Below are 14,372 nucleotides of genomic sequence, written 5' to 3' on the forward strand. Positions count from 1 at the left end.
AGGTATGTGTTGGTTGTTATGGGGTGCAGTTTGTAAAGTGGCTCACGCTGAAAATAACATCAAAATTTTGCCACATTTAGCTTCAAACAATGTTTAAAAAAGTGTTGTGAATTTTTTAACGTCACCTTTTACCACATTTACAGCAATATTTGTTAACTTAGAAATATATTAAATAGTTAAATCTAAATATTAAATCTAAATGTTAAATCTAAATATTAAATCTAAATGTTAAATCTAAATGCTAAATGTTAAATCTAAATGCTAAATTAAAAAAAAATATTTTTTTCAGCGGATGTCTTAGTTACAACATGATTGAGCTAACTGGAGTAGTTTCATGTCGTATCCGACAACGGGAGGCTTTTAACAGATGACGTCCTGATGTTAGCATTGCTGCTAGTGTTAGCTGTCCCTGTCAGCTGCAGCCACTGATGCTTTTTAGACATCGTGACTTCCCAAAACTAAATAAATACCACACATAGCAACACAAAACTGCTTTGCTAGCTCAATCATGTTGTAACTAAGATAGCCGCTGGAAAAAATATTTTTTTCACGGACCGTTTAGAGTTAATGAGTCGTTACAGACACCGCTAATGGGGCTAACAGCTAACGGTTAGCCCCGCTAATCTACGATAACCATGTTATTAATTACAAAACATGCACACAGAAATAGTAATGTTTGTTCAATCATTGTGTTTATAGACGTTACAAACATCAGATTAGTCTAAACGGTGATATAGTGACATGAAAAATGTGAGATATTCATATATGTAGCTAAACTCTGCTGGTTTTCTACCCGGAAGTATTTGTAAACAACAAGGCGATTCCCTCCGAAGGGACACTAACAACTCAAAGTACATGTCAAATAAAATTTCTCCAAACATGTTTTTTGTTATTTTAGGTAGTTATTATCACGCTAATGTATGTTCAAGTGTTCATTTCCCCCGATAAGTTGGTTTTAACATTTAGATTTAACATATAACATTTAGATTTAGCATTTAGATTTAACATTCAGATTTAGATTTAATATTAAGATTTAGATTTAGCATTTAGATTTAACATTTAGGTTTAGATTTAATATTTAGATTTAACATTTAGATTTAGATTTAGATTTAGCATTTAGATTTAGATTTAGATTTAACATTTAACATTTAGGTGCCACATTTAATATTTAGATTTAACTATTTAATATATTTCTAAGTTAACAAATATTGCTGTAAATGTGGTAAAAGGTGACGTTAAAAAATTCACAACGCTTTTTTAAACAGTGTTTGAAGCTAAATGTGGCAAAATGTTGATGTTATTTTCAGCGTGAGACACTTTACAAACGGCACCCCATAGGTTGCTGACATTCTGGGACACCGTGTCAACTTCCGTCTGTTACATGCATTGTCCTCTTTCATAATTTAATGTTTACATACAGTCTCTTTCAAAATAAAAGCACCACATTGGTACAACACCAACAATTGATGTTTTTTTTCCCTTCAAAAACAAAAACACGTGGTTAGGTTTAGGAAAAAAGAACAGGGTTTGGCTTTAGAATCTTAGGGGACACAAACACCGCTCTCTCGGGTGAAAGTCAGTGTTTGTTGGACCCATCCACCACCACCTGCCCACCCCAGTTGGACTATCGTCACCTTAACTTCCTTCCTTGTTCCACCGCATTTCCCCCTGACCAACCGGCCGCGCATCATGCCAACATTAAAGACGCCTTTCTCATTGGTTTCTAACACCGCAAGTCACTGCCCAAGCGCTGGATTTGGACAACTTTGGAGTGAGACCGGGCTCTCCAGGACATCATCCGCTGACTCATCAGGAGCATGCCCAGACATTAACGTGAGTGCATACAGACATGTGGGGACCATACACACTACTGAGTCACATTATGAGTTGCCAAGATAAAATTTACACAAGTTTGATCAGTCTGTGATTTCAATGTTTAACTTTAGTTTTTGGTGTGATTTTGAATCCTGTCCTCAGTGGGTTTATGATTTTGGTTTCCACTGACCATTGTTATGTCATTTTGTTCTCGACAAACTACACAATGTACATCAATAAAGAATTTCAACTTGAATAATTCATTCATCGGGATCTGATGTGTGATTTAAGTGTTCCCTTAATGTTTCTGAGCACTGTATAAACCAGATGTGGTGGTGTTTAGAAGTAAAGCCCCCTCTTGACCTGTGAGAACAAACGCATTGTCTGTTTGTGAATTTCCCAGTCACGTGTCACTTTCTGCTCCACTGATTGTGCTTTACTTCTTCTATAACCTGCTTTGTTTTGTACTGCATATTAACTTTAAGCTGTTCAATGCAACAAATGTTTTATTTCAGTATAGGTCAACACTCTGACTGATGCAGGGGCATTCTGTGACCTGTTTTACTTTCCAGAGAATCATCACTGTCGCATACTTTACATGGTTTCCTTGCATCATTCACCAAAATAACCCCTCTGGTTTAGGAAGGAAAAAGAAACACACTTCCACAGTGTCACAGAGGGGTTCTCCACTAAATGTGTGTGTGCAACAGAAAGAGAGATTTACAGAGGAATGTTTTTATGTGTTCTAGTCTAGACTTCCATAGAAATCTAGGGGAGGGATCCCCTGCTGTGTTGGTGGCATTCACCCAGAGCAAATCTGCCTGCTATGTTTCCTGTGTAGTAAAGGCCTGTCAGGACCATCAGCAGAGTCTCCTGCTTCCTCTGCTATTAAACTACAGCCTGTTCTTCCATTTCCAAAACATACTACAGCAGTTTTACAGCCTGAACACTATGCAAAGCACTCTGCATTAGACACTCAACAGCTGATTGTCGTTAAGCACACTGCTGTTTGAGGACTATTTAAACAGGAGGTTCAGATATATAATGAGTGTGGCTTTGATAGTCCTGGTGCAAAATATTGTCTGGTGACCTTTGCCCTGGTTTGCACAGAGCGGTGTACAACACAGTACCACACTGAGACCACTCTGATTGCTTTTATTGGACCTATTTTCTATCAAGAGCGTAGGTTTTCTAAGTTTCATTTAACCTCTTGGATGTGCTGTTAGTCAGAGGTTATTCCAGATAAATGAAGATTGTGTGAATACTGAAAGATGATTTTAATTTAAGAATTAGAATAGAGAATATTATGAGCTGTGCTGTATGATACTGAGAGGTGTTTGTCCTCATTTGACATCAGTGTGTTTAGACTAAATATTAGAAACGCCTCTCTGTGTTGATTTTAAATAATTAATCTAGTATACCTTGTTCTTCATGTGTTTAAGATTAACATCAATATCAATATTTTTTTAAGCACCTGGGAGGGACTTGTGTTTTTATTTTGGCTAAAGGGAGGGGCATCCAACTTTTGTATTTATTTTACGGCCATATGGATTCATATTGAATCAAATTTAACGTTAAGTACTGTAAAGGCAACGCAAGTTAGTTTTAAAGCCCACTATTTTAAAGGGATTTTGTATTTATTTTGCTGCCAGTTTTTAAAGAAAATACATCTGCCAAAGCTGGCTGGTTTGGATGGCATGTTTTCTTTTTAAGAAAAACTGCAAAATTACACCTTCATCACAGCCAGAAACTGTAAAACTGTGAAACATCTACACATGATATGTGCAATACTCTAAATAGCCTGTCTATGTATTATATCTTGCTTTTATTTTCACTGCACACAATCATCTCCCAGGGGCTTTTATGTTGTGTTTTTATACTGTTTGCTACTGACCTGCGTTTTTCTTTTTACTAATATGTACTTTTATATTGCTTTGTGTTTTTATTCTACTGATGCCTTTGTTTGCACTCTGTCCCTCTGCTGCTGTACTGTTGCAAATGTCCCTGCTGTGGGATGACTAAAGTATTATCCTGTCTTATATTAAAAACAGGAAAAAATCATGTGATTTTCAAATTTCCAACCGTCCATGAACATATTATTTGGAACAAAAGCTTCTGTCACAAAAAAAACATAACCAAATCTGAGTTTAAAATACTGATATTTCACCAAAATCACTTCATTCTACATGTCCCGTTGAAAATTTTGCCAATAATAAACCGTTTGCACAAACTAACCGGCATGCATGACAACAGTGGGAAAACTGAGCCTGTCTTCAACTCCAGGATTTTGTCTTCAGTGTTTGACTTTTAAACATCAACGGGTAAGTTTTTAAACTCTTACAACTAATTTATGGTGGAGGGAGGGTCATGCAATTTCCCCAAGTCACTCAGGGAGGCTCAAAGAAAAATACTTGTGGCCTTGCTGAGAGTTAAAATAAAATAGGAATAAAAAATAAATAAAATGAAGTCACACCTCGCTCCTCTGATAAATGAAGAACAGTCCCTAACCTCATAATTGGTTATTGGTGTTGACATTTTGTAATTTTTTTGTCATTTGGTTCACTTAAGATCTGTGTGGGATTTTTGCCAACTTTTTCTTTAACAAATCTTTAATTTTGGGCAACAGAAATATGAGAAGTATTTAATTAACACCTTAAAATTGCATTTAAATCAGTAGAAATTCAAATAAGCCCTAATGTTACCAAATAACTTTTTTTCAAAACTTTATCAAATTATATTATATATTATTATATTGCTTTGTGTGTTTATACTGTTTGCTTATTATACTGCTCTTTGTTTTTGTACAGTTCACTTGTTTTACATACTTATATATTGCTTTGCAACTTTATTTTTTTCTGCTGATGCTTCCTGTTTGCACTATCCCTTTGCTGCTGTAGTGTTGCAAATGCTCCTGCTTATCTTATCTTATCTTATCTTGACCAATTTACATGAACAACAACAAGACAAGTCAGCCATATTATCAAAGTACATGGGAATAAAACTGAGTAGAAGAAGAAAGAAAAAAAGGGGGTTTTAGCCAAAATAAATAAAGGAAAAATAAAATACTGACCAGTAAATAAATAGATAAAATTATAAAAAATAAAACATAAATAATACTAAAGAGAGTCCGTTGGGTTTCATTTGAGAATAAATATTATTTTTTTAGCAGTTTCTAGCAGTTAATTAACATATTTAGAGTTCATACATTTTAAGGATTTGCAGCACAACAAAAAATGTTTATAAAAAGCTGTAAAGATGGTTGGTGTTTTTATGAATGTAGCTTTGTACATATATTATTTGCTCATAATAATAAGTGTTGGTCAACAGATTATCTGTCATGATTTAAACCAAGCTCAGGTAAGTGCTGCTTTCAAACTGAGCCGTGTCACAGCTGCGGCCGGAGAACGTCCCCTGCCTGGAGACCGTCCTGGTTACTTGGCAACGCAAAAACCTCGTCGACCAATCAGATGCTTCGCTCGGCGCATTGATACATTCAAAGTCGAGGACTCTACTCCTGTGTGATCCGCCGAGGATTAAAGCTGAACTTTTGGGGTAAATATACAAAGTTTTTGTTTTATTATTATTTTATTTTATGATTAAATGTTAATATTGTATTTTTAAATCGTTAAAGTCACGTTACAGAGGCAGGGGGGACTGTGTCGTGCCACGGCTGTGCATCCGCCTCAGCGGGTCGTGCTTCGGCTTTATAAAACAGGCGTGTCTTGCGCGAGCAGTGTGGTTCAAATACTGAGTTTTCAGCGACAGCGTTACATGTGTTTGTCTCCAGGCTGTGGATTATGTGGAGGCGTCTGCACGACTTCCAAGTTAACATCTTCTTTTTCTGACCTTTGAATGCTTTTACAGCACGCTTTTGGTAATGTACGTAACTTACTGCTTTCATCCTCCCGTTTAGCTCTGTCTAACACCGTGTTATTTTGTTTAAACTCCGCTAACGTTAAGCTAGGCTCGCTAAATTAAAGTTTGTGACGATGATTCAAAAACATGTTGGGATGTTTTAGTTTGAAATGATTATTTTTTTCTCGTTCACTCCAAACGCGTGGTTCGTGCGTTTGCTGTGTTTATGAAGGGATGTGTTGCCATATGGGTTAATATTGAGTTAAATGTAACGTAAAGTAGCGTAAAGGCAACACAAGTTAGTTTTAAGCTAACTTGTTTAATGTTAGCAGTTAGCACCGAGTAAAGTTAGCGGTTTATTTTAGCGTTAAACTCATATGTTGCAGTCGTCACGGGTAAATTGATCAGCTGGAAGAAATAATTGCTGGTGATGTTTAGACGAAACGTGTGTAACGGTAACTCGTGCCGCCACATTTAACGGCGGATGCTCGGTTTTATTTTGGGAAACACAGGCTTTAGTGTACTTTAAGCTGGCTTGGTGTTTGTCTCTCTGGTTCTGGAATAAAACCCAGGCTCGCGCAGTGAGCTGTTTCTAGAAGCCTCACGCGCTCTGTCCTTTACTCTGTGTGTGTGTGTGTGTGAGAGACGGAGAGCGAGCAGGTTGTCTCGTGCTGAATGGGTCATGGTGCTGCTACTGTTTGATGAGATATTGTGAAGCTGACAGGCTTTTACCTTTACATTATTACATTTATTTATGATTGTATTGATAATGTATTGGATATTTATTGAGATATATCTGCTTTGTGTTGTTGTAAAATGAATTGGGTTTAAAATGTTGTAGTTTTTCCTTGTTTTGTGTCAGCCATAACTAACATCTGTTACCTCTCCTGCCCTCTCAGTCACTCTAAACTTTTTTGGGAAGATGGATAACATGGAAGAATCAAAGAGCTGCTCCGTCAGCGTCCTGACCTGGGAGCAGGTGAGCCGGCTGAATGAAGTCCTCACGGAGGTTGTGCCTGTCCACGGACGGGGGAACTTCCCCACCTTAGAGGTGCGGCTGAAAGACATTGTGGCCCGGGTGCGCTCCCGCCTGGAGCTGAGCGGCATCAGAGTAAAGGACACACGGCTCAACGGCTCCACAGCCAGCCACGTGCTGGTGCAGGATATCGGCTGGAGCTATAAGGATCTGGACGTCATCTTCAGGGTGGACCTGCCGCACGAGGCGGAGTTCAGGCTCATTAAGGATGTGGTGCTGGGTACCCTGCTGGACTTTCTGCCCGAGGGTGTGAACAAGGAGAAAATTACACCCATGACGCTCAAAGAGGCGTACGTCCAGAAGCTGGTGAAGGTCAACACAGAGCAGGACCGCTGGAGCCTCATCTCACTCTCCAACAACAACGGCCGCAACGTGGAGCTGAAGTTTGTGGACTCAATACGCCGGCAGTTTGAGTTCAGTGTGGACTCCTTTCAGATTGTGCTGGACTCCATGCTCTCCTACTATGAGCTGGCACAGACGCCCATGTCACAGGCCTTTCACCCCACCGTGAGCGGGGAGAGCGTGTACGGGGACTTCAGCATGGCACTGAGCCACCTGCGGAACAAGCTCATCGCCACCAAGCGGCCAGAGGAGATCCGAGGTGGCGGCCTGCTCAAATACTGCAACCTGCTGGTGCGGGACTTTCGGCCTGCCAGCGAGGAGGAGTTCAAGGGCCTGGAGCGGTACATGTGTTCCCGCTTCTTCATTGACTTCCCGGACATTGGTGAGCAGCAGCGCAAGGTGGAGGCCTACCTCCAGAGCCACTTCATCGGTGAGGAGAAGAGCAAGTACGACTACCTCATGATCCTGCGGCGAGTGGTCAACGAGAGCACAGTGTGCCTCATGGGCCACGAGCGGCGGCAGACCCTCCACCTCATCTCGCTGATGGCCTTCCGAGTGCTGGCGGAGCAGAACGCAATCCCCGATGCGTCCTGCGTCACCTGCTACTATCAGCCGGCGCCTTATGTCCGAGACCACAACTTCAGCAACTACTATGTGGCCAACCAGAACATTCCGACGTGGCTGCCGTGTAACTGACAAAGAAGTCAACAAGTGGGAGGATGTACAAGAGGGTAACGCTGCTGCTGCTTTTGAGATGACGGAAGGAATAAAATTAAAATAAAAAACTCCCCAAAAAGTAATTATTGAGGCAATAAATGCTAATGTTCCTCTCAAGGCACAATTATATTTAAGTGGACATGTGTTTTGCTTTTGTTTTTGGAATCCTTTCTCATTCCTTATCTACAGAGTTGTCGAAGTCATTGAATAGAAAGTGAAATTTTTAAGTGTTCAGACTTTTTTTCTCATCGTGTTTGGTTGTTTCCCTGTTTATCAGAGTTGTTTTGTGCCTTAACCTGCTGGTTTACCCCCCAATAATTTATATTTTTTGACAAAAGGGAGGAAAAAAATGGTATAGCCTTAAATTTGGGTTTCTCCTGTGATTAAGAAAAAAGTAAAAAGGCAGAAAAAAAATGTAAAATATTGAAAAATAGTATTATTGGGGCAGGGGTAATATACTAGGTGACGGCTCAAAAAAAAGCACCAGTGTTAAAGTTTTGTTCACTGAGGAGAAAAGAAAGGTGGTACACTAATAACTTTGTTCACATCAGAAATGGAGGGGAAGCAAGAGGGGTCAATTTGTTTTAGTTCATTTTGACGTGTAAATAACTCTCACAGACGTTTGTGGTCTCCCAGTATGCCGGCAGTGCCTGTGATTTGTAAACAATGCAAGAGAAAAATGTGCGTATTTTTATTTTCCACTGTGAATCTCAGTGTAGGACGAGCTCCCCTCCTCCCCCCTTTATGCAGTTTACTCAGCCCTGTACTTTTCAGTCGAGACCGGCTCTGAGCAGAAATCTGCAGCGAGACAGTCGGGGCCTCAGATAGACGGGCTCCTGTGTGTCTGAGGAGTTTATGCTCCTCTGTGTTTTAAGTCACTTCCAAACCCTCACCAGTGATCTCCACATGTCACAATCCGCTGGCTATTGTGGGACGCTGACTGATGAGAGAGAGAGTGGACATGGGCCCGGCTGCTGAGAGCATGGCCTCGTTGCCTGGAGCGAGAGCTGGCTGGGAGTCCTGGAGTGACAGGCTGACTGGCTGTCCCTTCCCTTAAAAGGAGCAGCACATGGTGGACCCGCAGGGTCGTCCCTCACAACCATTGCAGGCTCGACAGCAGCCCTGAAATGGGATCCTCCTCTGACGCAACACCGCAACTGGCTCTAAAACTACACAGGCCATCTATAATTATCCTCTTTTTCTTTTTTCCTGGAGGAGGTATCTTCAGTGCGGAGAACTGGGCATGGGTGTGCGAGCGGCAGCAGCAGCCCTGCCACCTTACATGTGTGGGGAGCTGAGTCACTTCCTGTTCTCTTCTATCCGGTGCATGCTGGAACCACGCAGTGTTTGAACCCCTTTTGTGGTCATGGGAGCACAGACACCAGGGAGTGCGACTGGTATGTTAAGAGAAACGCCAACGTGTCTGCCAGTTGGATGCCACTCCCCTTTTGGACAAGTTTGATGCATCCTGGAAGCTACAACTGACTTGAGCCACGAGCAACCCCCCCCCCCCTTCTAAATGTGACGGGGTTGCTCTCCCAAACCTATAAATTACTATTTCAAGCCAAGCCTATTATTAGCTGTAAATTTTGAACACTTGCAGCGTGGCATAACTATCACATGGCCAAGGCTGTGACTTTAACCTGTCATCTCTCCGTAGCATCCAGGTTTGACACGACAAAAGTTGCTCTTAAACTTCATGTGTAAGGGACACCTGCTGTGTTTCTGCCCCCCCAGTCCATCAGAAGTTAATTCTTGCTCACTCCCTTGCTGCTGCTGCTGTGTTCATACCAGATAACCAGGACCGTCTCTTATCACAGCTCCTGACTGGCTACAAAAATTGTTAGGGGACAGTCAGCTCGGCCTCTCTACAGGTCACACCCCGGGGTCAGGGCATGCTCTGCTGGATTAGCTGCTGAACTTTGGTATGGGAACTGCCGCTGTCTTTTTTTTTTTTTTAACAACAAGTGAGGTGCCACACACTGTCTCGCTCTGGACCAAAGTTACAACCAGCAACTGAAGCATTCAAGTGCCTTTTGACTCTTTGGAGAGTGATTTAGCTTTTTAAAGAGTTTTTAAATGGTGATCAGGAGAGAAAGCATTTTTTCAGCTCCTTGAAACAAGGCTGCCATCGTAGTTTATGGGGGAAATCATACATTTCTGGTTGGGGAGCAAAGTAATTTTGGTTTGAATTTGTGTATTTGTTATTTTATTTTTCTTTTGCCGTGTTTTTTTTCCCCTTCAGTTTTTGTTTTTTAGTTTCAGTCTCATGTGTCTAGTCATTCCTGTCACAGTGTTCTCAGCCTTTTTCGTTTTACTCCCCTCTTTGTCTTTTCCAAAACGTTGGGCCTTGTCACTGGCAGCCATGTTGACCTCAGTCGTGCCTGAATGCCTTTTTTGAAATCCAACTTTTCTGATTTTTCTAAACAGACGTTATATATTTACCCTTAACTTATTGGACTGCCTAGCATCGTAGCTCCATGTGATCTGAAGCCGCTGAATTTGTTTTGCTGACAGTTTTGTCCCCGTTCAAACCAAAGCAATACCTGAAGTGCACTGACGAGCTATACTTTGGCACAGTAGCTGGAGGTCGACCAGCAGAGACCCCATTCTAACAGAAGCACTTTAAAGAGGCCTTTTTTTTTTTTACTCCAAACCCAGCCACCTGAGAGGAATGTAAATAAGCTAACATGGTCAATTGCTGGAGGGAGTTGAGCTGGTTCTCAGGGACATAATGTGTTTTTGAGGGCTCTGTTTTGTCCCTTAGTTTTTTTATTTTGGGAGGATAAATTGGTTTCATCTGCCCTTGACATAGAGACGTCCCCTCCTTTATACTCACCTTCATTTTGTGTCTTTTCTTGTCTCTGTATTAATTGTGACTCTCCTGTTCTTGCCCCAAACTGCAGGGTCTTATTGGAGTAGATCATGCCTGAAGGTGGAGGTAGTCAGCAGACGTCAGCTTGCTACAGCCTGACAGCAGTGCTGGGTTTTATCTGTGCTCTGAAACCTCATCATCACTCAGTGGGTAGTCCCCTCTTACACTCTGTTCACACTGCGAGTGACAAATGCAGCAGTGTAGTCATGTCGTCATGGGCTTTGGTGTTTCGGCTACTTGCCACAAACATGAACATCATCTAAAAAAAAAAAAACTACTCATTTTAAAGGCATTGTGCTGATCTTTTTAAGCAGGGTTGCATGGAGTGCTTATCCACAGTCAGTGTTGGATACAGTACACATTGGTCAGCACACTCCCAGTTTGGAGAATCAGACAAGAGTTTGACTTGGAAGCTAAGCAATGCACTGATGTGGGTGGGGGCAGCAACAGAATGTATGTTAGCCACCTAAAGAAGCAATGTCAGTCAAAGTGTTTGCTATATTTACAGTGTTTGTATCTCTATCAACAGGAAAGGCGTTAACCTCAGTTCCTGTTATACACTTTCATGAAATCCACCAGACTCCATTGAGAAAAACAGTAATTTTAACTCTCTGAACACAGAGATGCTTGTCTACCACTGCTTCGATCTGTTTTGTTTTGATTAGTTTTTTATTTGTTGTGTGGCTTTAGTGTAATGAACTAACCTTTTAAACGGCAAAGTCACACATTAATAAACAAACTGTTCGAGGCAGCAGTTGACTAGCACCTGCTGCGTTCAGCGACATTAAATTACTGTTTTTCTTAATGGAGTCTGGCTTTGAAGAGAGCACAATAACGGCCTCATTTTTCAATTGTAAATCGCTTTCTAACATCAGAGTAAGGTATTGAAAATATTCTAAACATAGTCGACACTTAAATAGTCGTGGCTAATATACATTTTGTTGCTGACGCCTCCAAAGCAGTAGATTGTGTAGTTTTTATGTCAGCTTCTCCAAACTGACTATTCCTTCCAACATTACATTTCGTTGCCCCATTGCATCCATGTGTGCATCCATGTGTGCATCCTAACACACAGAAAGCTAGCATGGCGTCAGCTAACTAAGCTAATTAGCATGACATGATTCTGCCAAGTAGGACATGCTCATGGATCAACATCCCACATTGCGTTCCTTCCTGGACCAACACTTCAGTTAACCAATCACAGCCCTCTGACATCATCAGAGTGCTGCTCCTGAGTTCCTTTCAAAATCCGTTGGTGCTTCATCAGAGCTAAGCTAGTTTTTCCAAACTGAAGTTGGTTCAAGGGAACAAAAATCTCAGCAACACTAAAAAAAAAAACATGTAAGCTACTGCAGGGTTAGCTTGCTAACTAGGTTGGCTATGCTAACAAGTAAGCTCGCTAATAGGCCCTTAATGTTAATAAACAGTATTTTAACTTATTGGCAAGCTACCTGTTAGCATAGCCTACCTAGTTAGCAAGATAACTCGCTAACCTTGCAGTAGCTTTCATGGCTTTTGTTCAGTGTTACTGAGGATTTTGTTCAATTGTACTAACTTCAATTTGGAAAATTAGCTTAGCTCTGAAGAAGCACTGGAGCAGCACACAGATGACCCTGGAAGGCGATGTGGGACGTTGATCCAGGGGCATGTCCTACTTGGCAAACTCGCGTCATGCAAGCTAAATAAGACAGTACTACAACTAGAAACCAAACATTAGATTGGTTGACGCTTCACTGTGTCGTTGGAGCGCTGAAAAAAGTAGAAGCTAGCTTAACTTTGATCTGTAGCACATCATGCCCGTCCTCTGCGCCAAGTCTCAGGTGTCAGTTTTTAGCTTCATGTCACCAACTTCCATTGAAAAATACTTGTAGCCTGTTGCTTTGTCGCTCGTAGTGTAAACACAGCATTAGTTTAGTGCTAACAGCTGGATTTACCACCACACTGTTAGCCCTAAAATGATCGTTGCCTTGGTTGAAAGCAGGGGACAGAATATTTATTTAGTCTCAGTCATTCCCCAGTTTGTTTATCCTTGCTGAGTGATGATTAATTGGGTTATTATTTCAAAACCAGCAGCCCGGTGATGCTGCTCACGGTTGCAAGTTGAAGTCTGCTGAGCCGGTGAGGACTTGTCCCTTCTCGGGCTTTTTGTTGACATCGCTCGATAAAAATAGTTTCGAGCGAGGCCAAAGAAAATGCAACAAACAAACATGCATTTTCTAGAGAGTAGATAGGTAACGCAGTCTGGAATGTAAATCCTCTGCTTGTTTTGTGTCCACCCTGCCGTCATGTGTTCACGGTTCTTGTGACGTTTGTCTCACGACTGAAAAAACGCCTGTTAATGAAAGCTTTACCTTCCCCCACTGGATGAGAGTGGGGCGTAGCAGGGCTCATGCTAAATCACCGTGTCAGGGTTGATGTGTGTGTGTGTCGATGTATGAAGTTTTTGTGAAGGACGACGTGGAGAGAGAAAATAGGATGAAGTGTATTTTGCCTTAATTTTCTGGCCCCCACTTTTTTTTTGTCTGCTGTAAACTACACATCGATCACGTCGCTTCTCTCACTCTCCTTGCCTTTGGTCGTCCCACTCGTTTGGGCTTTTGTTTATTAGTGCAGCGTGTTTTTTTATTTATGACACCTGTAGATGTATTCTTTACTGGAGGGGGTGCAGAGGAAGCCGTGGATTAGATATGTAGTGGTTACGCTTGTCTACAGTACAAGTCTTACACCATAGGAATGTGACGGAGGCTCTCCGACAGTTTCTACACGAAGAGTCGTGAATTTTTTTGCAGCAGATTTGTGTTTACGTTAATGCGTGGTGGTGTGTGTGCTTGTTTGCATGTGTGTATGAAGGGATGCCTGTTGCTGTTTAAATAAAAAAAAAAAAAGAATAATTAAAAAGTGGGGGGGAAATATGAAATTTGTCGCACTTGTATATTTTTTTGAAATAGTTAATGCAAAATAGCTTTTTTGTCAGCTTCGTGATTGTGACGATGAGTTTGATGGTACAACCATTATACTATTTCATTTTTCAGGACTTTTACCTCACTTGAGTTTTTTCTTTTTTGAATGGAAATGTACATGTACATCAGGAAAATGTGTTTGAAGAGGAAATAATGAATAAAGAGTATTAAACGCAATATGGCTTCAGTTGTTTCTGTTGATGGAAATTTCATGTCAGGTTGTGTCTGTGTACAGATTTAATCCCAAACTAGCATTTCAAGGGATTTGTCTGGCAGGTAATACTGTATTTTCTGTTTGAACTCAAACACACCAACATGTAACTGCCAGACCACTACAATAGCAGGGTGCCTGCAGGTCCTTAAAGTCTTAAATATTAGACCTTAAAAGCCATGAAAAAGTCTTGAATTTAGATATGAGGTCTTAATTGCCACAAACATTTTAATTTCATTTGTTTGACTTCTTTTTGCTTTAATGAGTTCTCATGCATTAATGTCCACAACTCTGATGTACCAAGTCTTTAAACCGTCCACTGATTCTAATACTGTCTTTTTACTTTAACTTAACTGTTGGCAAAAGGTACCTTAACTCACTCTGATAACTGTATTCTTATATAAAACCTTCCCCTGCAGAGGACTACATTTAAAATACGCACCTTTATACTTAACATGCAGTGCTTGAATAAGATAAAGATGATTTGTCCAGAAATCTGTCATCAATTTGGTTTAAAATGATCTTAAGACCTTTTAAAAGTCATTAAATCTAAGTGTTTGA

The 14,372-nt window shown here is 40.9% G+C and overlaps 1 protein-coding gene across 2 annotated transcripts; it reads left to right on the forward strand.

Moving 5' to 3' along the window:
- Positions 1–5,549: 5,549 nt before the first annotated feature.
- tent5c (terminal nucleotidyltransferase 5C) lies at positions 5,550–13,777 on the forward strand. 2 transcript variants are annotated; one of them, XM_050048106.1, is made up of 2 exons: positions 5,550–5,689; positions 6,570–13,777. In XM_050048106.1, exons 1-2 carry the CDS (start codon positions 5,668–5,670, stop codon positions 7,742–7,744), a joined length of 1,197 nt encoding a protein of 398 aa, XP_049904063.1. In that variant the 5' UTR covers positions 5,550–5,667; the 3' UTR covers positions 7,745–13,777. The 2 variants fall into 2 exon arrangements, with proteins under 2 accessions (XP_049904063.1, XP_049904064.1); XM_050048107.1 differs by having other exon boundaries at positions 5,555–5,694.
- Positions 13,778–14,372: the final 595 nt, after the last annotated feature.

This window comes from Epinephelus moara, chromosome 7, assembly GCF_006386435.1.
Source record: "Epinephelus moara isolate mb chromosome 7, YSFRI_EMoa_1.0, whole genome shotgun sequence".
NCBI classification, from domain to species: domain Eukaryota; kingdom Metazoa; phylum Chordata; class Actinopteri; order Perciformes; family Serranidae; genus Epinephelus; species Epinephelus moara.